The sequence below is a fragment of the Pezoporus flaviventris genome, unplaced genomic scaffold (genome assembly GCF_033815535.1).
Source record: "Pezoporus flaviventris isolate CSIRO_AGI_PZ_B2104156 unplaced genomic scaffold, CSIRO_AGI_Pfla_v1 ptg000031l, whole genome shotgun sequence".
Taxonomy (NCBI): domain Eukaryota; kingdom Metazoa; phylum Chordata; class Aves; order Psittaciformes; family Psittacidae; genus Pezoporus; species Pezoporus flaviventris.
Window position 1 is genome coordinate 7,721,611 of NW_026892579.1, and position 26,004 is coordinate 7,747,614.

The following is a 26,004-nucleotide window of genomic DNA, read 5'->3' on the forward strand; positions in this document are numbered from 1 at the left end:
AGGGGCCCAGTGGACTAGATACTTGCCCATACTGTCCCACACACCCTGCCACTCATGACTGTCCAGCCTTGGGGAAAACCTCTTGGTCCCCCTATATTGTCGTCTAATCCCAGACAAGACCCAAACCTGACTCTGCTTAACTGTTGAGATCAGACAAAATGGTTGTGGGTAAAACACACTCTGTGTGTGTGCCAACATGCTGATCCCCATCACAATCAGCAGGCAGGTCCCAAGGATATCCAAAGGCCATTCAGAGCCTTCAGAACTCTCAGTTGATGCTGCTGTACTTGTCACTGGGGCTGGTGTAGCTGCTGTGCTTGCCGGCTCTCCCACCACCAGCTTCTCTTTTCCTGAGTCCAGCTCTTCCTCCTCCGCCTTGCTGGGAAATGCTGCCTGGTCCCCTGCATCCTCCTGGGGCTCGGCAGGCGGCTTCCGGGAAATGCTCTCGGCCGTCGCGAAGCTCGGCTCGGCCGCGGGGCTCGGCTCCTCCGCGGGCCTCGGCTCCTCCGCCGCCTTCTCCCGCTGCTCTGCAGCCGCCTCCTTCCTCTCCTCGACCGCCCCGACCTCCTCCACCGGCAGCCGTCCCCTCGCGGCCTCCGGCCCCGCTCCCGCCGCCGCTTGGTCCCTGGGGCCGCTCTCCCGGGCCGCTTCGGCTGCCGCCGGCTCCCGGGGACGCTCCCCCTCGGCTCCCCGCAGCCTCACGAAGATGGAGAGTAGGGTGAGGGCCAGGACGGTGAAGAGCAGCCGGACGGCCAGGTACAAGTCCACGGCCACGTCCGTCCCGCCCTGCTGCTGGAGCCCGCCCGTATTACAAGCCATTGCCATAAAGCACAGTGAGACAAGAACCTTAGCCCAGGCCCCACACTTGATAAACACTATCACAGCAAATACCGGCTCTACGTAAGTTACAACATTCTGAAGCTGTGAGATCAACAAGAACAACTCTGAGAGCCAATAAATCAGCATTGTGATGAGTGACTATTAATCCGGTCAGATCTGTCGTTATCTCAACCCTTCGAGCCCCACGTTGGGCGCCAAAAAGAACTGTCGTGGTTTAAACCCAGTCAGGTAATTCGTTTGCTCACTTCCCCCCCTTTCTTGCCCTCCCCCTGCTCTCGGAGGGACGGAGAGGAGAATCAAAAGAATGCAACTCCCACGGGTTGAGATAAGAACAGTTTAGTAACTAAGGTATAACACAAATCACTACTGCTACCACCAATGATAATAATGATAAAGGAAATAACAAGGGAACAGAATACAACACCTCACCACCCGCTGACCGATAACTCGCCCCCCAAGCCCGACCAAGCTCCGACCGATACCTCCTCCAACCCTGCAGTCCCCCAGCCCTTCCGGCTAACTCCCAGTTACATCCTGGGCATGACGTGCTGTGGTATGGAATCGCTCTTTGGTCAGTTTGGGTCAGGTGTCCTGTCTCTGCTTCCTCCCGGCTTCCCCTCCTCCCTGGCAGAGCATGAGGCTCACAAAGTCCTTGGCCAAACCAAAACATCTCTATCAGCTCTGTTCCCGAGCTGAAAGTCAAAACACTGCACTGCACCAGCTACCAAGGAGGAGAAACATGACTGCTACTGCTGAACCCAGGACAGTAGGATATAAATACTTAATCAAATCAGAACAGCCATCAGATCTTACCAAATTATTTGGAAACTATAATACAGAGGATCTCTGTCGTAAGATCACAGTATGGATTATTGAAACATCACAAGTAAAACGCTTTTTAAATAATGGCTTAAGAAAAAGGCACTTGAAATTCAATTTACCTGAGAAAGCATTACTGTAGTATCTTGAGAGTGTTTGCATAATATCTTTGGAATGCTGAGTCCATGGAGCTATCTTTCTATAGGTTTTTACTCTGTGGACAAGCTGAGAACCTCCATATTGCAGAGAAAGTGTGTCTCCATGATCTTCATATAATTCCTCAAACAATCTGAAGGAAAAGCAAAATGTCTTATCTATCAAACTAATGAAAAAAAGTTTTTTAGAAGAAAAAATAAAGTACTGTAATTATAAAGTTTTTCTGTTTAACAAGCAATGCATTTTCTTCTCCTAAGTACTTCTGCCAATTTACAAAAACTGGTATTTCATTAACTTGATAGTAATGAAGCTATTAACTTACAAACACTGAAATTTCAAGATATGTCTCTATTCTTCATTCAGGTAAGTATGCGGACATTTTATTCAGATGCAATAATCACTAAAAATCATTAGACTTAGATTTTCACTAATTTATAATGTATCAGAATGCACTCACACTACAGAATATACAATTCTGTAGATTCAAGAAGATTAACGTGTCCTACTATTGTGCAGGGGGAAAACAAACTGTACACCTTCACAAACTAAGGTATTTTAAATACACTAAATGGGACAGAACACTTCAATATCTCAAGGCTATGTTTACTGTCACAGCCACTGGGAATGAAGTTATCATAATTTTCCCAAAATCTCCCTAGTTACAATAATGACGGCCGAAAGGCACAAACTGAATAAACATGACTTGTAAGAAATGTGAATGGCAAATACCGTTTGCTGAAGCTGGAAAAATATGATGTAAGAAGAAGGCAAGAAAGAGTTGGCTGCTAAGATGAACAAGGAGAGCTGGCTAAAACCAGGAGAGTCCTCTATCATTAAGAAGTTGACAGCAGACTCCAAACTGAGAGCAATCCAATTAGCAAAAATTATCAAGAGCTCCCCAGCAATGACAAAAACCACAGTCCCAGAAAATAAGGCTATCCTAGTCCAGAAAATAACAGATTGAAAAATGCTTCTCAGAAATGGAGAGTAAGGTCTTGCTTGAGGAAGACAATGACAAGCATAACATCTTACTAAAAGAGGCTGGAATTTTAGTTAAGAGTCAGCCAACTAAACCAGGACAATACAACAACAACAACCACCACCAAACCACAACCAAATCTGTGAAAACATATTTCACATGAATATAGCAAAACACAGTAACTCAGGCATCCACACAGGATACACTGTAATACTTAAGAAGCATAAAGGAGTAGAAACAAAATAACTACAAAAATAAAAAAATGATCAAATCAGCAAAAGCATCCATGTGACTGAAGTCCTCAAAAGTACTGAATGAAGAGCACTTATCTGAGCAGCCAATCAATTTCTGTAAAAACAAAACACCTGTCCTAAGTTTAAGCACAAAAAGATCAATTAGGAGGAAACATCTGCTTATTAACTTAACCCCCCCCTCAACAACAACAACAGCAAACCAAAATACAACAGAAGAAATAAACTAAACCACAAATTGTTCAGAGCTCATGATATCATATATGATAATTTGTTTGTTTCTTTGGGTCTGCTGGGTTGTTTTGTTGTTGTGTTTTGGTTTGGGGTTTTGTTGTTGTTTTTTGTCGTTGTTGGTTGGTTGGTTGGTTGGTTGGTGTTTTGTTTATTTTTTTCAATACAAGCAGAAGGACGACTGGTCAACTAAAAGTTAAAAACCTGATTCAAAAACTGGCAGGTAAGATGATACCTCTCAAAAATTTCCCAGTCAGCTATGGAGTATTGATGAATCAATGACCTTGCAATAAAGGTTCACAGAAAACAGCCAACTTTAAATTCATTAAGGACACTGATCCACTTGATTTGGAAAAGACCTATAGAAACAAATTACCCTTTCGTAGCCTCAAAATATTAAGCCTGCAGTCAAATTCTGGTTTTCTGTAGAAAGAGAACTTAACTGCATGTGATAAAATGAGCTGCTAAGATACACTTTGCCTAGGAAATTCTCTACATAAGACAACAGTTAAAGTGAAAGAATCAGAAATACAGCTTGCAGAAATGGTCTTGTGCAACAAAGTCATTAAGATCAATCTGGCTAGACACAAAATTGGACTGTTCAAGATGCATATCCTGTTCATATCCTTCATACGCCCAAGCAAAATAAAATGCTGACTTCAGAAATCTAGTTCAAAAGATATCCTAAATTGTAGCCAGCCCATGAGACCACATGAGAGAAGTCAGAATTATAAGGACAGTTAAAGAATGTGATGAAAAAATGTTGTGTTTTTTTTTTTTTCAGACACATTAGCTAAATTAAGGAAGACAGACTGCTACTGATTACCCCATTTGGCCAGTTAGAAGAGTGTAAATGAAGAGAAAGTATACAGGAAGCACATACTCAATGCAATGCAATGCAGGGAACAAGAACGCAGGAGCCCAAAGTGAAAGACTGCACCATAGAGACAGTATAGCTAACACATGCTTGTGTTCAGGATTTGTTGCGTTATGGAGAATTTTTTAATTATTCTGAATACACTAATTCAGAAAAAAGTCTTAGATGACAAAATCTGTTTCATATAGATATCTATTGCAACAGAGAATAAAAATAAGTCAAATGTAGGCAGATGAAAGCAACTTTTTATGCCAGGCTAACAGCCATATTTCAGAGAGATAATGAGAAATAAGATATCAGGAAATTCAGAGACAAAGCAACCATTATACTCTTAAGAGACGATGATAAGAGATGGACATTTCGGTGGCTGGAGCATAGAAAGTAAAGTGGAGGCAGAGAAGACAAACATAGGATTACTGCAGCAGGAAACAACAGAGGAAATCTGGGCTCCCAAAATAGGGTAGGAAAGGGGGGAGGTTGTGAAGCCTAAGGAAAGATAGTAAAATCCAGTCTGAGGTGCTGAAGTAAATGGTAGGTGGGAATACCAGAGCGGGTATCAGAGACCTGTCCACTTCCTGGATCCCCTCTAGTTAGAATCCAAGAGTCCAGACTGCTGAGGCTCCAGAAGGCTGTACAGCAACTGGTATTTGTAGCAGCAGCTGTTCCCAGACATAAACACACAGCACCTAGCAGCTGGGACACTGTGGATGACAAGCACTGCACAATGAGGAAGCCAGCCAGTGGGTGCTCTCTCTGGCCATCAGGCAGCCAGCAGCCACCGCTTGCAGTGAGCCAACGTGCTGCAAGTAAGGTTATTTCTATGGCAACTACCAACTCCTGGAAGCTAATGGGAAAAGAAGAGCAGCTGAAGGTATGTCCTGAGTAAAGGTGTGACTGAGTACTTTGTCTTTTCTGAAATAAGAGTTACATCTCCATGTTCTACAACTATCAAACCACTAGTCAAAACCAGAAATGAAGCCCTCAGTTTCACAGTCATGACAACATATTTAAGGAATAAAACCACATCACCTCAAGGACTCTTATGTTATTTTCTGAAGCTTGTTCACAAATTAAGTAGCTTAGTTCCCATGACCCCCAAAGCATTTCAATTTAAATGCTCAGTTTTCTTAAATGGTTTGAGGATGCTTGAATAAGTATCATGGATACTTGATCTGAGAGAACAACTTTGCTGAAAACTTCAATAAATCAAAGAGCACAACATTTTATCCAAAGGAAAAGTAAGAAATAGGAAGGTAAGATGGACTGCCATACAAGTATCAGTTTAGCATTCTCCATAAAAGCACGATACTTCTTTCAGTTTTCATTTTTCGTCAGCATTTTGTGTCAAGCAAATATAAGTGAAAGACTGGGGTGGGGGGTTTGTTACATTTATTTATAGGACAGCTTTTAGCTTTAAGTTTAGGCACACAAAGAGAACGAAGTCAAGCAGTTATCTTAAAAGAAATCTGATTAACATACTTTTCCAGAATAATAAATTTTCAGCATTACTGGATTTTCTCAAGAAGAGTTCAAGTATGGAAGATCTTTTAAACTTGAATAAATAAATATTCTTAAATCATTCCAATAGAAAGAACTGCACTTTTCTTCTATAGAATTTTCCTAAATCTCTTGACAAAATTAAAAAAATAAAACCATGACACACTTTATTAATATTTCTTACCTAACAGCATCCGTATCAAATTGCAAATTTGGTTTATCAATCAATCCCAATGAATAGAGTTGGTATGCCAAAGCACATTTTCCCACCATAAATTGGGCTGTGTTAGTGCGATCTAAACAGTCCACACAATTGGTTCGGAGAACTCCTGTCTGGGAAAGCAATTCAGATAAAGAGATTTTTTCTTAATTAACAAATTACTATATTCACAATTATTACTTTTTTCCTACTATCCAAGACTTGCCAAATCTCAAATTAAATCAGTTCACAAAAATTTGAGGTAAGCCATTTCTAAAGATGTTCAAAAGCAACTCATCTCTAGCAAGCTACATTGAACTGCTGTAATGCCTATTTTCAAAATATTCTTGCTTTTATCATTACACAAACTGCATCTCTCCTATTCACAAACAGCCCTAAAGATTCACCTTAATGAGAAAAGCTATGTTATTTCAGTGAAGGAGGTCTTATTTTCAAGTTATGTTGCAACTACTGCAAAAAATAAGCACTCTTTGATCTTGCCGTGGTTCTACTGTGATGGTGCTTATCTATTAAGCTTTCTCTATCTGGAGCAACACACACAAACTCAAGGTCACAGTCATGCACGTATTCTTTTACACAGTTTGCACCACCATTTGTCAATTCCATAATGCACACAAAGTTATTCAATATTATGAACAACTGTAAGAAACATAGTTTAATATATCAGCATGGGAAATTCTTGTGCTTAAATATATATGGCTACATCCAAATTAGTCAACTAAAATTCATTGCCTTAATAAAGAAGCACTTTTGGGTGTGACTCAAGATTCAGAGATGAACTGTGATCCCAACGCTTAAATGTATTCCAACAGTGATACCACAAGTGATTGAAGTTAAGAGGTAAATAAAATACTCATTCCCAGTGTTAAGCAGTGCTTCTAGTTTTATTTTCTTTTACTGCTGGAAATTGTAACAAAATACAGATTATTCAATACTGGTGAAAATTTCTGTGAATGTCACCAGGCTTAAGTATGTTTATTCCTCACCTTCTCTGGGTAACATGACATCATGCAGTTTGCTAAAATGCCACTGTTTTAACTGTCAATGCACTGGTAACACTGCAGACTAAATAGTAATGGAAACTTGTTTAAAATACAAGTATTTCTCTGACTACCTCCAGCAAAAATCGAATTCCAACAGCATGAAGTTTTGTTTTACCATGCAAGAACTTTAAGACCTATTTTCCAACTGGATTTCTGGGAGGGACAGCAACAATGCTCTTTACTATAATTATTAATTTAAACACACTCCATGAATCATCAAGTAGGTATTTAAATTAAATGGTTCACTACTGGTTTGGAAATGCTGATCTGCATCACTGTAACTGTGAATTAATAAAGTATAATTTAGTACCTGCAAGCGACCAGTGGACACAACATAACCTCCCAGTTCATTCCATCTGAAAGAGAAACAAAACAGAATGTCATACAAATAATTAAAAAAAAAATAATAGGTCATACCATGTACTGATCTGCTCTGTGAAAAACAGTGACAATTAAAAACCTGCCACACAGCAAAATTAATGTTCCTGATACGCCACAGTAAGACTGATTTTAAATGACATCACAACTAACCAGCCAAAATCTCCTGGAAATATTCCAAAGCCATATAAATTTTCTTCAGCGCACAAAAGTTGAAGTAGGTACAATGCCAGCAACTGGAAAGTAGAGGCCTAACATATATGGTAGCACAAGCCAGTTGATTTAAATCTCCCCTCATACTGATTCTAGTCACAAGAAATAATATAACAGACATAGAAATCCCCAACAACTCTCCAAAGAATAGATGTTATTCATTATGCATCAATTAAATTACACATACTTTTCATCTGGCCGCAAGATACTGCAGTAGGAATCAGGTCGATTTACAAAAAATCCAGTCTTCTTTACTACACTTTCTGCAATCACATTCAGTCTATCAAGAACATTGCAAAGTTTGCTAAGGAGAGGAAAAAAACAAAACCAAAACATAGTCAAGATATATTAATACTAAAAAAATTCACTGCTTGGAAGGTCTTTCAATAACAAAAATTATTTAAAGTAAGATTAACACTACAGCTTTATTTACCCAACAGTAATTATGACTATAGTTTTCTTAGATTTTACAGACTTAGGAAACACTGACTGAGCAATTTTGTTTACTTTTATTAAAATGCATTACATGAACTAGAAGTGGAAGACTCTGAAACTCTGAAACTTCTTGACTTTCATATCACACTAATTTTCCCCTAACAAACTTCCACTGCTTTGCAAAATAAGAATGAGGAAGAAAAGGATACATGATTATGCTAAAATCATACTCCCTCGTTTTGTCTGCAAGGTGTTGTTTTGCTCAGTAACATTTGCCCATGTGTGGTCTTCATGATGTCCTACACCTCCTGCTCAGATCAGGGGATCCATCCATTCATTGTGGGGAACTTCAACTTCTGCTTACTCAATTTTATTTTCAAATGAAGTTCTACTCACTTTTTATTACAGTGTTTACACTTCAAGTAATAAAACTAGTACTGCTTTCCAGCAGACCTACTTCAAAACTACATGTTAAAGCAAACATGTTCTCAGTATTCCTGAAACTGGCAGTTTCTTAAGCAGACATATACATTATCTTCCATTCCTAAATATCTTTTGCTTGTATAAATAATCTCGTTAAAAGACCTCAGGCATATTTATATCTGTAGAAGGGTGGATAAACATACATCAAACTTAAAGATAGAAGGGGAATCCTTTGATCATCTAGTATCATTTCTCAGATAGGACAGACCACTAAGCTTCATCAGCATCAATCAAGAGGAAAATCAAGAACTTGGAATTAGCGTATCTTCTGAAAGGAAATCTAGCCTTATTTTGAGATTTGCTATTTAATGGTAACACAAACAATTGCATGTGCATCCAACAGTACACAATGCCATTTTAGAACCAAAAGGTAGTGTGAAAGCACTACTCTTTAAGTCAAACTTTAAAGTTTCACACCCCCATGACCAACTGTATGAACAAACTTGTAATTTCAAATAGCAAATAAGGATTTTTTGCAAAGCTTTTCCATAAAATTTTAATTGAAAATACATTAATTTTATTCCTGCCCCTTGAACCATACCAATTTTCCCATTGTTTTAGTCAGATTGACATAGTAACAGATACCTGAAAGTTGACCCGCCAATACTTATCATCCTTCCACAGTTTCTGGCATTAATAAGGTACAGTAGACATATGAAGATTGGAGAACTTTACAACCAAATTGTGTGTTACTTCAGAGTAGCAATCTATACAGATTTAAAATGTTTGTGCCTTGTAAATAGTTCTATATTTAAAGAAAACATTCACCCTTTTCACATAATTCCAGTACAGCATTCTATTGTGCAAAAGTGTATAATAAAGTTACAGTATATATTTTGCCTTTCTAAAATACATGCTTCTAACAATATGAATGTTTTAAAAAATTGGTATTAATGCCCTCATTTCCTTTTGGTAAAGGAAACTGAAAAGAGTGACTGATATGAAACCCTTTGTTTTTCAAAATTTTGTAACTCAATAAATTCAGTGACTGACAAGGAGTATCTGACAAATGCAGTGTTTTGACTAATTCAAAATAAAAAGTGAATGTTTATGTCTTTCTAATAGCTTTTTTCTAAAATTTTCCTTTGCAGAGAATTTCAAAGATTTCAGGCCTTGCTCCACTTTTGTAAGAAAACACAGAAAACATTAAAAATCCTCCAAAAAAGCTGAGGGTTTATTCTGCCTGTAGGCCTTTATAATATTCTCCCATCATTCACTGTCAATACATTCAATTGAAAAACAACACACTCAGTAGCATACAGTTATTTTCACTGTGGCCAAAGCAATAGTACAAAGAAGGATCTTTTCTACCTTTTCGTGTATTTGGCCATATCCCAGGGTATATATATAATTGCATGCTCTGGGGGCAAAAACTGGTTGAGATATGTCACAGCAGCAACAAGCTCTTCACTAAGAATCCTTTCGTGCTTTCTTTTTTCACGTTCCTTTAGCAAAAAGAAAAGGACATTAACATTACAATTTTCACTAACAAATGTATGTAACCCATATACATATACATGTATGTATATGTATCAGAAATTTAAAGTGGAAGCTGTAACAACAGGCAGTTCTTCATAAATGCTACAATTAAGTCATTAAGAGACAGAAAAATCTAAATATTCTGGGGTTTTAACAATTGATCTGTATTAGTAGTAAATGTCACTTGTTTCAACTGTGCATAATCATTGCCTGAAAAATGGAACCCTGTAACAGCAAAGAAGGGCACATGGAAACAGAAGTAGTAATAAAAAAAGAAATGGACAAAGACAAGAGAAGGAAAAAGACAAGCAAAAAGGAAAATGTCCCATTTAATTCTGGTGTACAAGAGAAAGCTGGCAAATTCTTCTCTACTACTGATAGGAGATGGGGAAAACAGCTACCATCTCCCAGCTTTGCAATAATTAAAAAAAAAAAAAATTTTTAGTTTTGTTGCCATTCTCTGAAAATACCATATATGTGTTGGTACTCCATATATTAGCACAGCTTTCCTCTCAACTTCATCCAAACTAAAACTTCTACTGAACCTACATTATAGAAATTGCTTCAAATATATAACCTAATGCATTCATTACTAATTAACAAATTTCCAGCACAGACAGATATAGGAAGACACAGATTTATATCCTATAAGGATGCTGTGAAGGGACTCTTCATTAGGGACTGCAGTGATAGGACAAGGGGCAACGGGTTCAAACTTAAACAGGGGGAGTTTAGATTGGATGTAAGGAGGACATTCTTTACTGTAAGGGTGGTGAGGTACTGGAATGGGCTGTCCAGGGAAGCTGTGAATGCTCAGTCCCTGGCGGTGTTCAAGGCCAGGTTAGACAGAGCCTTGGATGACATGGTTTAGTGTGAGGTGTCCCTGCCCACGGCAGGGGGGTTGGAATTAGATGATCTTAAGGTCCTTTCCAACCCTAACTATTCTATAATTCTATAATTCTATGATTCTAATCACAGAATCATTAGTGTTAGAAGGGACCTCTGGAGATCATCTAGTCTAGTAATAAAGGAACATGAACTTTAACGTTTTAATATTGAGCATCTAGGGAGGGAAAGAAAGACACATTTTCAGCCACTCTATCAAAAGCCCTGTGAATAAAAGCATATAATGATTCATGTGTCAAGGTCATGTGAGCCTAGACTCACTATAGCAACAGCTTTTGAAAACTATGGCTGCAAGAGATAAAATAATTTTGTCAAAAAATGCTATCCTGTGTTGATTCCACAGAGTCCTGGACAGTCTTAAAAGCACTCCTACACAGGAAAGCTTCTAGAAATAGAAAATAGATTATCTACTTCCATTTATTACAACTTAAAGAGTTTTAAAACCATTCCTTTTGAATTTTCCCTGTTTTTTAATACCAGGAATAGGCTCTGCATGCACAAAAAAGGTCCTTTTTTTCTGCTGAATATAGTTCTACAACACGATAAATGATTTTTTTAAAGGCAAAAAAGAAGTAAGATATGATTCAAGTAAAACAAATCAATATACTAAATTCAAATGTGGAACCAGCCACAACCACAGAAAATGGCTGGACCAGAACAGAAAAAAAATGAAACAAAAAACCCCACAGCACAAATACAAGATGTAATAACCAAAATTAAAGTGCCACCCAGAATCCAGGATTTGTACCTCAGCCTATTACACATGAGTAAATTGAATTACTGCAGCAACCAATGAAGCTCCCCCTATTAGTCCAGCCAGGCTGACAATGGCACTGCCTACTAGCTAACATCAAAAGCTTCAGTTTTCTATCTCGCTCATACTTCCATAAGTCTACCAGGCAGAGCAAAATAAAGAAGGTAAGTCTTTGTCATAATATTTCAAGTAACTTAGTCATCAGTGTCAAGAAGCCTACAAACCTCACTTTGCATGAAAGCATACTATTTTAGTGGTTTTAGTGCTCAACTATATTTATTGGTAAATTTATTTGGACTTACATCTAAATGGTAATAGAAAAAAACTGAAAGCAACAGCAAAAGGTTACTGTAAGAGGGCTACAAACATGGTAAACTTTTTTGAAGAGTGGTAGTGGAAGCAGAGTTATGTACTGTACTGTATAGGATGAAATTCCTGAAGAAAATAATGCATTTGTGAGCTAATATTAGTTTAGAACATAATGAAAAATTACACAGAGACTCTACAGAAGTATAATATTAAAATTAGAAAACATATAGAACATACTAAAATTTTCGTACCTTCACAAGATTCAAAATAATAATGGGAGAACCAAATCTCTGAAGCATTTGGTCAAAGTGAAGAGCAGCAACATGTGCAAAAGGATCTCCTTGGTCCACTGCAATAAGTACATAAATTCAGGACAATATTAAGTGAGCTGCAGAGTCACTTAAATAACTTTCCCCTAAACATACTCTTCACAAAACACATGCTAACTCTTTGGTAGTAATAATAAGTTACATACTTCCCCCTCTTTTCATGCAAAAGCTGTTAACAAAAACCTTCCCTTTTCCAAATTGGAAGCAACTTCTTCACCAAAACTTTAATGAGATGCTCACACAGAACAATTATTCTGGCCCCACTAAAGTTAGCCAGCCTTTTTCCCATGATTTTCAATAGGCTCAAAATTTTAGTCACAATACAAAGGTACATGTAACTGATTTTGTATACAAAATAAGCATAAAGAAAGCTGACATCTTCAAACAGAAGTTTTTGTATTCCATTTCTGGATGTGAAGTCTAAGACAGAGATTGTTTTCTATTCAGTTTCACCAAATACCAACATTCAACCATATAAAAAGCTGTATGCCATGATGTTTATTATAAAGAACATTGATCTACCTTAACTTACAGCTTCCCAAAGAAAAAGGTATAGACAATTCATTCATTTTTAGTTTTCACTTACTGCCTGTAGGGGACAGCGCTAAATATAATCTACCACAAAGAATTTGTACATACATGTTATGGGTGGCTTAGGCATCATAGTTGAAATATCTTGTGACCAGTACAGAGGGACAGATCCTCGAACCTGAACATAGGATGAATAACTTCCCGCAGAAAATGACATAACTGAAGCATCATAAAGTATTTGTTCAGTTTCTACTTCATTAGCAACATCTCCCTAAAACAAACAGAAATAGATGTATGGTATAGACACGACACTTCAGGGCTGCATGCATTATAGAGAACTGATCATTACATACAATTAAACAGTGAGACATCATATCACAGTAGTGAGAACACCACTGAAGGTTAAATTCCTATTTGTCCCTAAATGCATATTATCAGATTTCCCCCCCTCTATTTTGGAAATAACATTAACTGTAAGTGTAAAAAAAAATCATTGCTGGTTAAGACTTATTCTTTTAAGAACAGCTTTATTATCTCAATTAAGAATATGATTACATTATCTAATAGCATAATTTACAGCCAAAACTGAAACAACTCTCTAAAACATTTCAATTCTCCAGTCAGTCAAGCTCAAGCTTTCATATAGTTGGGGAGGGTACGAGGGAACCCCTAAAATCAGATTTAATTTACCTCACAGTTTGCTCCTCGTTTCAGAAAACGTGTTCCAGCAAATTTGCTTGATCTTCTAGCTATCAGAGTGACGTATATAGGGCGACCATAAATTAACAGTTCTTGAGAGAGAAGTTAAGGTTTACATTTCACATGCAATTTTTCATTCACTTACTTTAAGCACAAATTCTTAAAAAAGTGTACAAAACTGAAATATATGATTTCCTGACACGTCCTTAATGGTGATGAGTACCACTTCCAAACTTCTTTTGCAGCTTGGTGAGAGCATAGGCTTTTTCAACAATGGTTTTTAAGAACTCTGAAAATGGAATCTACATCACATCAACCACTTCTCACATCATACAGAAGATAAGTATTTCTATTTTATGAAGTGGAAACAGAAGTGAAATAGGCCCAAGATTCACAACGGGCCCCCAATACTGCTTTAGTGAATACTGGAATTGAAGTCTGCGAGCTTCTATTTTCAGATCAGGTACACCAGTCACCCTCTAATTATTTGTCTGGAAAAGTAGATAAATTTGCACCTACTTAGGTAACAACCGAAAACCAGAGACAAACAGCTACAGGTGCAGTGGTGGCTTCCTTTTAGGTTTTTTTTTTATTAAAAACAAAAAAGAATGAGATGTCTAGCATGACTATCACTGCTTACTTAGTGCAAGGGAGGCACAAGAAAGAGGAAAGAAGATGTTTGTTCATCAAATACCTAGAGCAAAGACTAATGCCACACATGAAGTAGCAGCAGGCATAACGCTTGTGGTAAAATTCTCTCCTACTACACTGATTAAGTAAGACCACAGATGAAATAGTGGTATATAAAAAATGGATCTAGCTTTCTGTCTGGGGACTAAGCCAATGACCAGCAGCCTTATAATCATAAAAAAAAAACCCTAAAATCAAATTTTACAGACACCACTAACCTTAACTTTGCAATTGTATTTGCTTGCCCAGATGCTTTGTTGACAGGCTTTTAAACAAACATTATGCTCTTGATGATTAAATTAGAGTGTGTCTGTAATATACTAAATTCTTACCAAGATGTTGGGATGGCATTTTTTTGGAGTGTAATATGCATTTGGGCTTTTTCTGCTAATACTACAATATACATAAACCCATTTACTCATTTCAAATAATACATAGCCAAGAAAAAAAAATTTTCAGATATCCTAGTATTTACTTAACTCTACTCGAAAAGTAGGCCTAAAGTTCTATCATCATCTTCAACAGAAACAGAATAAATACAAGAATTTCTGCAAATCTGTTACTAAAAAATGTTTTAAAGATTAGTGAGAGAACATTTCTGGGTCAGCAGTTCAGTTCTGTTTAGCTTTTTTCCCCCTTTCCTCAAACATATGTGAAAAGATACAGCTGAGCCTTAAAATCCTCCCAAGTTCTTTATTACTAAACCCCATGCTTACAAACAGTGTCTCTGAGAATTCTGTTATAACAACATAACTGTGTTTTTTATTTAGCATAAAACCTAGAAAAGTAATGAAAATAAAAGCCAGCCAATAGTTCTAAAATTGAAAAGTATTTACATGACAAAGAAATCATTCAGTGTATTTCACATATTCAAAATTTAAAAAAAGTTTTAAAACATTCCTTACAACAGTAAAAGGATGCTTGATTGCCCACAGAATCCATGAATAATATACAGCAGCCAGTCACGATGAACAGTATTTTTCACTGCCTCCAGAAGCTTGCCATTCCACACATACTTTTCATAAGGCTTACTGCAAATTCCAAATACACCTAGGAAGTTGTTACAATGAAAACACATTAGCAATTAAGAAGCAAGCTTACCTGCACTGGACTTTCAAAATTCAGGTCACTGGACCCTCATTTTTATTTTCCTTTGACTGTAATTCAGCGTATCATTTACCCACGTTTGAAGTTTGCCAAACACAGATAACTTCAGGCACATGCTGAATGAAGGTCAGCATTTATGAGGATCTGCAATATTTCTATCGTTGCCAGTCACTGAAGTATGTGAATGCCTTCATGCAGAAGTTTCTGATATTTACAGTACTGAAAAGACATCTCTGCATGGTAGCAGCAGAGGATTTGACAGTAAGGGAAATAAACCCAATTGTAAATTCCAGTTAGGGCAAAAACACATTCATAGCAGGACTTTATAAGCTTCTCAGTTCTGAGTCGGCTCTGGAGTTACCTATTAAGCTCTGGAAGATCATGTATATCCCTGGCCACCTTCACAAAACGCACATCAATCTCCTTGTCCCATAATTTAGAGTGGTTTTCCTGATATGCACTGACACAAGAGATGCAGCTATTGTAAACTTGCAAATTAAAATTCAATTTCTGATATAACTGGAACCTAAGTCTTTTTCTGTTTCAAAATTTAAGACCAAGATGACAACTAGCACTAAAAGCTGGTGAAAGGAATTAAATGAGTCTTGAGGAAAAGGAAGAGGACAAGAATTGTATTACCTACATTTTTTGTGTAGTTTTAGCAAATTAAATTTCTGGCATGGTAAGTTATATCATAGCAGTATGTCAATTAGCACAGCCTCTGCTGGGGGAAAAAGATGAGTTCTCCTAACAGATTGAAACTGAAAATGCAGCTGTTGAACAAAATGTTGCTATCTAGTCATCAAACTTAACCATTAGCCCAAGAAAAAATGATACGACCATTTTGGTGAAGGAGTGTACACACTCAGCAGAACCGGGCCACAAGCACTTGGTCGGCAGTTTGCCTTCCTTCTCATTTCTAGCAGCATTGCTTTGGTGAGAATTTGTTCTTGAACAGCTATTTCTTATACATATTCTATCATATGAAGGATATGTTACTACTATCTACTGGAAATCAGCACACTGCTGAGTCAAGGTTATGGCAACTTTTTTCTCCAAAGTTTTCACAAAGACATAGAGATGACATTGTATGGATTCCTGAAGAATCCTGCACATAAGAGCCTTTACAGCAGAGGAATTATTGCTCCCTCCACTATTTAGAGTTTACTGCATATAGCATTACTTTTAGGCTTTTAAATGACAGTATGAAAAATGTTAAAACTATTTAACATAGAAAGTTCCAGCATCAGAGACAATTACTTGCTTACCTAACACTTAATTACCATTCTCTCAGCTGCAGTCAGTGCAGGTCTATTCTAGGCATGATAAAAGGGTGTGAAAAACGGGTGGCCAGTGTCCAAGTTTATCTTGCATAAATTTGGGTCTGGGGCTGTTTCAAGCATTTCTGTATTTTAACTATGTGCTTGTCAGACCTTCAGAGTCCACTTTACAGGCACAGAAGGCAGCACCAATAAATTCTTTCTTCAATGCCTTGGAAGATTCATTTTGGTTGAAAGAGGCAGAAGACAAGTCATGAAATTCACAGTATCTCAAAAAACCAAAGTTACTCTAGGACAAGTGGGATTTTGTATCATGTTTCTCTGTGTATTATATTTTGTGTGCAACAGAAGTTACACAGCAGGTGACTACAAATAAGGGTGGTAATGCAGAGAGGCTGTTGAGCCTCTATAACCAGTAAGATTCAATTAGCACAGATCCAGGCGTTGTATCTAAGCTGGCTTCCATATCAAGTTCACAGTTCTAAGCAAAATAGCAGGCAGACTTGCTGCAGTAGACAGTACAGCACAGCAGACTTACTCTACCTTACTCTTCTGCTTATAAGTGATGCAGTTAAAAGGCATGGTGCTCTATTACTAAAAAGGCTACTTGAATCTCCACACCTGTTTGAGACTACTTTTAGAGCAATGCATTTATTACGAATCAAGCGTAGCACTGTACTTCACAATTAAGTAAAACGTGGTGTCACATACGTAATAGTTAAAAAAAAAACAAACACAATTTTGACAAGCATTCAGATAATTAGTCACAGGGCAATAAAACTAAAAACCATCAACCTCAACAGAATGAAATCCATTATTAAGAATTCCAGGAGAACTTTTGTATGCGAGTGTGAGCAAAGCAAAAGGGAGAGAAAACAGTTTTCCTGTCTGACTGGTTATCTTTACACTCTTACGAATATGTTGATCCAAAGTGATTCAAACTGAAATCAGTAATTTTTCTCAGACTTTATGATACTGCTTACTACATCAAATTGATACTAACATCATGTAATTCCTCTGTCATCAGTATTTTCCAACACAAATAAAAAAATATAATTAATCAGTCATTGCTTCCCAGGCTTTGTAATTTATTCCTATTGGGAGTCTTACAAGTCAGTTGAATAATCAATTGCTGAATAATGTCAGCAACTTCAATTATCTCCCCGAGCTGCAATGTAAATTAACAAAACAATGATTAATCACCTCTAGAAATTGCATTATTCAAATGTCTGTAGTTGGAACTTTAAGTAATCTTTTATTAACTCAAAACTGTTATGAGACTGGTGACTAATACAAAAGACCCAAATGTTTCTCAAAACTAAACTTAAGTGGAACATACTTTAAATGTATTCTTGACCAACATCAGTTTAACTAGGCATATTTGCTTACCACTTCCACCCTGTGTTGAAAGTCCTTCATCTTCAAATATATCAAAACTTTCTTGTCGGGTCTGGGTTGTTTCAGTTTTTAATGTCTCAAGTGGCATTCTCAGGACAGTAAGATTGTACTGAAGGGAGTGAGACAGATCATAGCTGTAACTGATAGAAAGTTACCATGTATTAATAACTATAGATGCATGGGACTTTTCTGAAAGCCCTTACTCTCCATCTGTATTTATATTTAACACTATTTTATCCATTAAAAGGAGACTTTTGATTCAGATTCTATAATGGCAAATAATACTACTGATTTCCAAAATAAGTTTTCCAACATAGAAACTGTTTACAGTACAAATAGTTGAAACTGAATTTATATTCTTCTTATAACTGAAAACTGAATATGCCTTTTGGACAAAGTATATCAAACATAATTCACTATGTCCCAAGAAATAGTCCTGAAGATCAAAAATAGCTATTCCACTGGAAATATCCATATAGACAACCTCACTTTTCTGAGTTTTAAGTAAGTACTATGCTCTAACTGCTACCTGAAGTCAAAGCAGCCAAAACTCGGGTAGACAAAAATTACATGTCCTCAAATTTGTGGTTGCAGCACAGATGCATCTTAAGACAGTGGCTGCAGAATAAAGAAAAGGTTGGTTTTGTTTAATTAGTTCCATAACAGTAACAAATTATGCTTCTCATGGCTTTTATACTGAGAACACTCTACACTAATTGCTAGATTTTATAAGCCACTAAGATTCATCTCCCTAAGGAGAAACTAAATTTACATAACACTTGAATCAGAAATACACATAAATTTCCATTTTAGCCTAATACAACATCAGTAATTACTTTTACTATTAACAACTGACAAAAAATAATTTTAAACATTGGACATTTAGATTTATCACTAATGATAACAAAGCCTAACCAATATATTCACCACATTTTCATAAGAACAACCTGCCATGCTTATCTGTTAGGAAAAATGAACCCAGTTTGTTACATGCTTAGTTTACATGTAACAATCTTTAAAAAGTATCCTAGTAAAAGACTTGCTCAGGCTATTCCTCTATTTTCCCCTTAGACCAAATGTTTTCCTGTAACTATCCTCCAATTCTCTTCAGGACTAATACGAAAACCTTGCAGACAAATATGCTACGATTTCAGCCAAGAACAATTTAAATTAAGCTGATAAATGTGTTTATCAGGGAGTCATATAAAAACCTTGTCCTTTCCCTTATATGCATGACCACAGAAACAGTATACATTCATCCTCTCTAAGCAGGATAATAAAAAAGGAAGTTGTATAGTGTTAGGGCCGAGAGACAAAGCACAGAAGAAAGTCAGGTTTTACACTATGAAAAAGCCTTTTCATGGAAAACCACAACACAGATACGAAACTTTGGTAGGTTTGTCTTCACAGATACAGTTGTGACAAGAAGCCTTTATTTTCCAAGAGGAAGTATCTTCTAGAATGACACACCTTTTGGCGCTCACAAGAGGGTTTTTTTCATTTACCTTTTTAAGTCTTAAAGGCTTCTAACTAGTACTGCCAGGTTTACCACCATATTTCCCCCATTTTTCTGCTGTCCCAAAAGTATCATGTGCTATAGTAGCTAGGACACAGAAACTTGTCTTAGGTATGGTATTTATGAAAATACAAGAGAATCAATAATGCCTAGAATGCCCTATGAAAGATGCACCATGTGCAGGGTATATCTTGGATGAGGACCTATTATCTATCTTTGTGAATCAAAGCAAAGCTTTATTTCTGGAAAATGAGATCAAAAAAGATAAAATGACAGGACAAGCAAACCCTCTGAAATTATAATACTTTTACAAAGAGTAATCTGGCAAGGCTAAACAGTCAGTAGAAACAATAATTTCAGCATCTACCTTTTACTATGCTAATAGTTCTATAGTTCATGAAGACTATATATCTAATCAATTTGCTGAAGGAGAAAGCAGGTTCAAAAGACACAGATGAAAATGGACAAGCAGAGTGATCATGTGTCTTATTTCCCCAGAATACTAAAGATGTTGGTTATCAAAATCCAAAAGCAGAATTTCATAGCAAGTGTAAGTATACGATTTTTTAAAGGAATTAGTAACTCATACTTACCTAAAGTAGAAGTTGCTAGAAAGGTCCACATTTTGAAAGATTCTCAGATACCTAGCAAAACAATTCAAATTAGAAAGGAAATTTTTAATCAGACAGTTCCAAGAAGTCATTCATTGAATCTCAGAAATTAAACTACATATAAATATTGACTCCTGCTGTATGTTCCCTTTGTATCTTACTGTAACTGTTTTGACAGGTAATTCCACTAGAATGTCGCATCTGGATTAAATAAATCAAATAGTGCCTTTTTTTTTTTTTAACCCAGTGTCTACTCATGTACGTCTACTCATGTATGCCTACTCATGTATGTACTCTGCTTATTTAGGCAGTTGCAGATAAAGTTGTAGTGCTGTTTTCCACATATGTGGGTCAAATTCTCTAGGTCTTATGCAAGCAAACACCCAAGAGCACTATCTAAGAATTAAAGATTTTCACAGTTATTCTCGAATAAATGAATAAGAAAAGAAATACGTATTTCAAGATGCTGTACTATTGCAAATTCTCAGAAAAGAATTTGCGAATTCAGTAACACTCTATGAATGAAAAAATGGCTAACACCATAAACATATAGGTTAAAGAATACAGTCTGCTTCATTCTAAGAGGGAGACTGAGGTTTACAACCAGTCATATAACAAAGTGGAAACTTACTGAGTAGCTCCCATTGCCTTGATTTTATTACCTGACATCAGCTTATCAAAATCCATCACTTTTTGACTATTTATACTTGGTACAGACTGGAAAGCAGTTTATCGATAACATGCGCTTCGTATTTCATAGAAGTAAAGCTCCCCCACCCTGATAAAAACACCACCAGAATGTGGCTGTACATTTCTTATAAGGCTTCCTTGCAAAGGCTCAAATTTCTTTTTTCACAAAAAAGTAAAATAAATAAATAAATCAATCTCTTCAGGTGAGATTAACATGACGCTAGAGATACTAATAGAAGAATTGTACTCTGAACAATATAAACCAGTATTAGTATTACTTTGCCTTTGTAAGAACAGTGTTTATACTGGATGCTTCCAGGTGCATATTTGCTAGGACGTAGCTTTGACACACAGGCGACATGAAGACGTGGACAAAAAACTCCGAAAGCCTATAACAGTTGTTTTACTCTCCAGGCTAGAGGCCACAGAACTTGTGACCGATTCTCCATCCTTCCATGTTAACTTATCAACTAAGATAAAACGGCTTGAATGACATACTAACAGAAGGAAATCACCACTGCTTAGAAAATGATCAAAGAGTACCACCATTATTTACCTGGCTTCATCAGGATGAGTGACTCTTACAGAGTCATTTGGAATGTAGATCATGCTTGTATCTTCTATTTTATATATTGCATGACCTCCAATATCTGCCATTTTTCTTCTTTTTGTTATTAACACAATGTAATAGCCTTCTAAAAACCTGACAAAACCTGTTAAAACAGCATTAAAATGGTATTACTTGGATGTTTGTGTTGATCTGATCAAACATATTTAGAACAATGGCATCAGAATTGTTCCAAGACTTCATAGAATTTTTGTTTGTTCATAATATTACATACAATGTGCATATATATACACATACAGAAATACAGATACACACAGACAGTTTTACAGTTTCCCCCAGTACGTGTCAACCAACAAAGTACACAGATTTTACTTATCTTCTCCCCTTCCACTGTAAATATTTTTAATACTAGGTAGCAGAGTTAAGACATCAAAAATTCAGAATAAATTGCTGTCTACTTAAGACACATGTATATTTGCTTTTTACAGGAAGTAGAACAGGCAGTGTCTGGCTATACTGCCTAAAACCAGAGACTTCAGAAGCCCTCACCCTCATTCCCTAACATTACAGGGCATAGCCGTGCTTCTTCACCAAGTTGCTTCTTTGGATGTCTCTACTACATGTAATTAGGAAACATCGTAACAAACTTTCCAATGCAATATGAATGTGAAAACTAAAATTAGAAATAGAAATACCTAAATATCCCTGAACCCAAATGTGTTTCTAATACAGTATAGACAGTGACACAGCAGTACTAAGTTGTAATAACTAATAAATCACACAAATTAGCTCTTGGAGGTAGCTGCTTTGATGGGTTGCTACTAGTGAATAGCCTGAAACTCATTCGCTACTGCACTGTCATCAAATCATAGAATGGTTTGGGTTGTAAAGGACCTGGAGATCATCTCTTAGGATCTATTCTCCAGGCTGAACAGCCCCAACTTTCTCAGCCTGTCTTCACAGCTCCATGTCCTTCTTAATCTATTAACTGGGAGGGTGAGGGGTGTGGGTAAACAACTCACAATTCACATTTTCAGTTGTATTTATATTCAGTTCTTTAGGTTTTATTATGAATTAAAGAAGGATGAGCAAAGTACACATTTTACTCCCTGTCACTGCTGGAGTCTGCAATGTGATCGAATGAGCTGCGATATTTTCTTCTGCCTTATTAGCCCCCCTCGGAAAAATGCTCTCACCTGCACAAGCACAGGAGATCCCGCTGACAAGAGAAACAAATCTTCCAGTTGAAGCAGGCAGACTATTGAATTTCAGTTGTTAAATAGCAAGGTTCTTCCTGTATCCTCCAGGTACTGAAATCACTTATATGGACAGCCTCTATCCTTTGAATTTTAAAAGTCTCATAGGAAACCCAGCCTTTCCCCTTGGCTTGATTCTCTCCATTTAAAAACAATTTCTACTTTTAAACGCTATACAGTGAACAAGAACTTAGACTATCAGGCCCCCCATTCTGAGTGCAATGAATGCACCACCTCTGGCTAACAAAGTAACTGGAGAACAGAACAAAGACGTCTTTTCCAATTCTACAAAAAATACCAGACCTGAGCCGGGAGAAAAAAAACAACCAGTGCACTCACTCAAATTACGTATTTATACAGCTTAGACAGGATCAAGACGGAAGACATCTAAAGCATGTAAGAGAGCATGTTACTTCTAAATAAATCATCTAGAAATAGACCTTATCTGATAAGCAACGCATTTGGCCAGCTACAGAATAGAAACTCTTCTATTACAAAGAGTACATACAAACAAATACACAATTGGGATGGTAAGTCTTCACTGAACACAATCACATTCCAACCAAATATATTTTCACATATTTAGATAGTGAGCACTGACAGCTTGTGCAAAAAGAAGCCAATGCTACAAGACTGTCAGTGGCTTCTTTATGCTTCCCTGTATTACCAATACCCTTAAATTAATATTTAATATAAACCTCATCTCATGAATTTCTGAAAAGAGGATCCAGTGCTAAGATCCAAAACACTCCATGGGCAAAAAGAATATAGAAGAAATTTTGCTTAATCTGCCACTTTAGGTTAGAATACTAATAATATTTTCTACACTTTGGGTGTTATGAAAAATTCAGGAGCATCTTTTAAAGTAATTGCTTTCTCCACCTCCTCTGCAACTTTGGATTTAGACGTCCAGTTATATACTAATGCAGATAAAGCACAAAGTATTCTTGGGAGTTGTCAGAGCACACATTAACATTTACTTTGGAGACATCACTCATCAATATAACGACCTCAGCATCTGGCAACAGGCAGGAGAGTAGTGACTTTCAGATGAAATTAGAAGCTGTTAAATCCCTGAAGCAATTCTCTAGGATTACGGACATCCGATCAGCATTTAAAAATTCAGCTGACATACCAGTCAGCTATACTTGTTTGAATACACACACACAAAAAAACCCACACCTTTACATGTGGCACTGAAACAAACAACACACACACAAAAAACAAAACAAAAAACCACAAAGAAAATGAAATCATTCTAATAAAGAATGTCAACTTTTGCTTTCTTTTAAAAAGCATTCCATGAGCTCTGGAATTCAGAAGGCAAGGTTCCACATGCTTTGTAGCTTACAATGAGTTGAGTTGGGCGAGATCTTCAACCAAGCTTTTATAGTTTGGCTGTTTCCTAGATCTATCCCTTAACAACAAAGAAGAGATTAGTAACAGTACAAATCTCACCCTTGTACTGGCCACCTGTTTTCACAAAACACATAGAAACTTACTTATCTTTAAGAAAGAAATTTCTCAATCGTAATCCAATTTAAAAATAAAAATAAAGGGAGGGAGACAGATAGATACAGTGCGACACAGTAAACCTCACGTCAAGAAATAAAAGATTTTATAAAACCAAACAAAACACTTACCTACTACACCAAAAGCAGAGACAGCTCGAGACAACCCAGAAGAGCCCTTCTGTCCAATTTTTGTTCTGTTTCCCAGGTCTAAACGGCCAAGAAGTTCCCTCACCTCTTGTTGCGTATACACATGCTTTAAATTAAAAAGTCACTTAAGTTACTGCTTTGGTAGTTAAATGGTATTTCATGTCAAAGAATAGTAGAATTTACTCAGTATACAATAAACCAAGTATCTCCTCTACATCCTCTGTCTCCTTTTTCAGTCCTACCAACAAGTACAACAAGAACAAAATTCATCATCCACTACAATAGAAATAGTCATGGTCACATTTGAATCCAAATATTTCTAAATCTTAAGTGTTAAGATTCTCAACCATAAACTTTCTGGAAAGAAATCAAGTTTTATTCTATTGTGTACATTAAAGCTCTTGCTGCTGCTATTTATTTTGCTTCAGATATGGTATATCATAAACACTAAAAATCTGGCTAGATCACAATTAAGTTGTATTTAAGTATTTTGCACTTAAAACAGCAAGGCTGAACATAAGAAAATCACTGGGAACATATACATAATAAACCAAAAAAACTGGGAAAATCTGATTAAGTGAACCAGCTGTCTGGAGATCTTTCGGCACTCCCTTACTGTAACTTGTCATTTTCATGCTAACATGCATCTGACATGAGGGAAAGCCGAGAGAGTTGAGACTGATCAACCTCCAGAAGAAAAAGCTCAGAGAGGATCTTACCTATGTCTATGAATACCTGATAGAAGGGAGTGAAGAAATCTGAAGCAGACTCTTCTCAAGTGGTATCCCATCAGAGGATGGGAGGCATGGGCACAAACTGAAAACCGGAAAATTCCATTCAAGCATAAGAAAAAGCTTTCTTACTGTGAGGATGGTCAAACACTGGAACAGGTTACCCAGAGTCTCCAGCCATACTCAAAACATGACTGGGCATGACCCTGAGCAACCTGATCTAGTTGACATTGCTCGGAGGATGAGGGCAGAACTAGAAAACCTCCACAGATCTCCTTCAATCTCAATTGCTATATGACTGATTCTGTAACATACCTTTGCAGAAACAGACTAAACGCGTAATATTTTAATTCAGCTTAATATGGGTAGTATTATTTGGAATAACTGGGAAAAAAAATTAAATTGAGAGGGGCACTCACCTTATCATCAATTACAACCAAATCCTTTGGTTCAGTGCGATCTATTTTCAAAACACGGTATTTGGTTTCTGCAGGATTACTTCCGACAAGAAAATACCGCTACATTAAAAAAAAGTAGTCAGAATATTATACAAGATAAAGCAACCAAAGCCCATTGTAACATAAGACATCAACAGTGCCATTTATATAGTTTCTAGACTAGATCCATTTCAACTAAGATCAAATATATAATATTCCATATGGACTGTTAATAAACTGGTTTAGACATCAGTACCTTAGGAAGGTACATTTGTATACAATCAGCCTTTACAACTTACGACTTCAATCTCTCCACTATACAAGGAGGACAAAAACGTAAAATTCAAAAAAAGGTGAAAAACTCTGTAGGGAGGGGAAAAATGTAACTTACACCAGGCACTGTCTGACTACACCCTGCCCCAGCCATCACTGTCTTCTCACTTGCTTTGTAAAATTTAGCTGAAGCCTATGAACATGAGTTTGTAACTTCTCATGATCTAAACCTACTGTTTCTATGTCCATTGCTATTTCTGACAACTGGTCTTTCTTAGTCCACCCTAAACACAGGAAAATTTTAAGTACTTAAGTACTGCAAGTTTTCCTCATTTTTTATTTACATTTTCTCTGATA

The 26,004-nt window shown here is 36.8% G+C and overlaps 1 protein-coding gene across 2 annotated transcripts in view; it reads right to left on the minus strand.

The window, feature by feature from the left end:
• Positions 1 to 26,004, minus strand: part of FIG4 (FIG4 phosphoinositide 5-phosphatase) — a 71,515-nt gene that overhangs the window by 36,012 nt on the left and 9,499 nt on the right. For both annotated transcript variants that reach the window (XM_061460135.1, XM_061460134.1), the window contains exons 2-15: positions 25,357 to 25,455; positions 24,189 to 24,312; positions 21,278 to 21,434; positions 20,014 to 20,064; positions 17,896 to 18,044; positions 15,041 to 15,169; positions 13,421 to 13,521; positions 12,839 to 13,001; positions 12,122 to 12,219; positions 9,734 to 9,867; positions 7,692 to 7,808; positions 7,224 to 7,269; positions 5,835 to 5,983; positions 1,782 to 1,948 (exon numbers count right to left, since the gene is read on the minus strand). In XM_061460135.1, the coding sequence (XP_061316119.1) occupies positions 1,782 to 1,948; positions 5,835 to 5,983; positions 7,224 to 7,269; positions 7,692 to 7,808; positions 9,734 to 9,867; positions 12,122 to 12,219; positions 12,839 to 13,001; positions 13,421 to 13,521; positions 15,041 to 15,169; positions 17,896 to 18,044; positions 20,014 to 20,064; positions 21,278 to 21,434; positions 24,189 to 24,312; positions 25,357 to 25,455 (1,684 nt within the window). The remainder of the gene's footprint in view (positions 1 to 1,781; positions 1,949 to 5,834; positions 5,984 to 7,223; positions 7,270 to 7,691; positions 7,809 to 9,733; positions 9,868 to 12,121; positions 12,220 to 12,838; positions 13,002 to 13,420; positions 13,522 to 15,040; positions 15,170 to 17,895; positions 18,045 to 20,013; positions 20,065 to 21,277; positions 21,435 to 24,188; positions 24,313 to 25,356; positions 25,456 to 26,004) is intronic.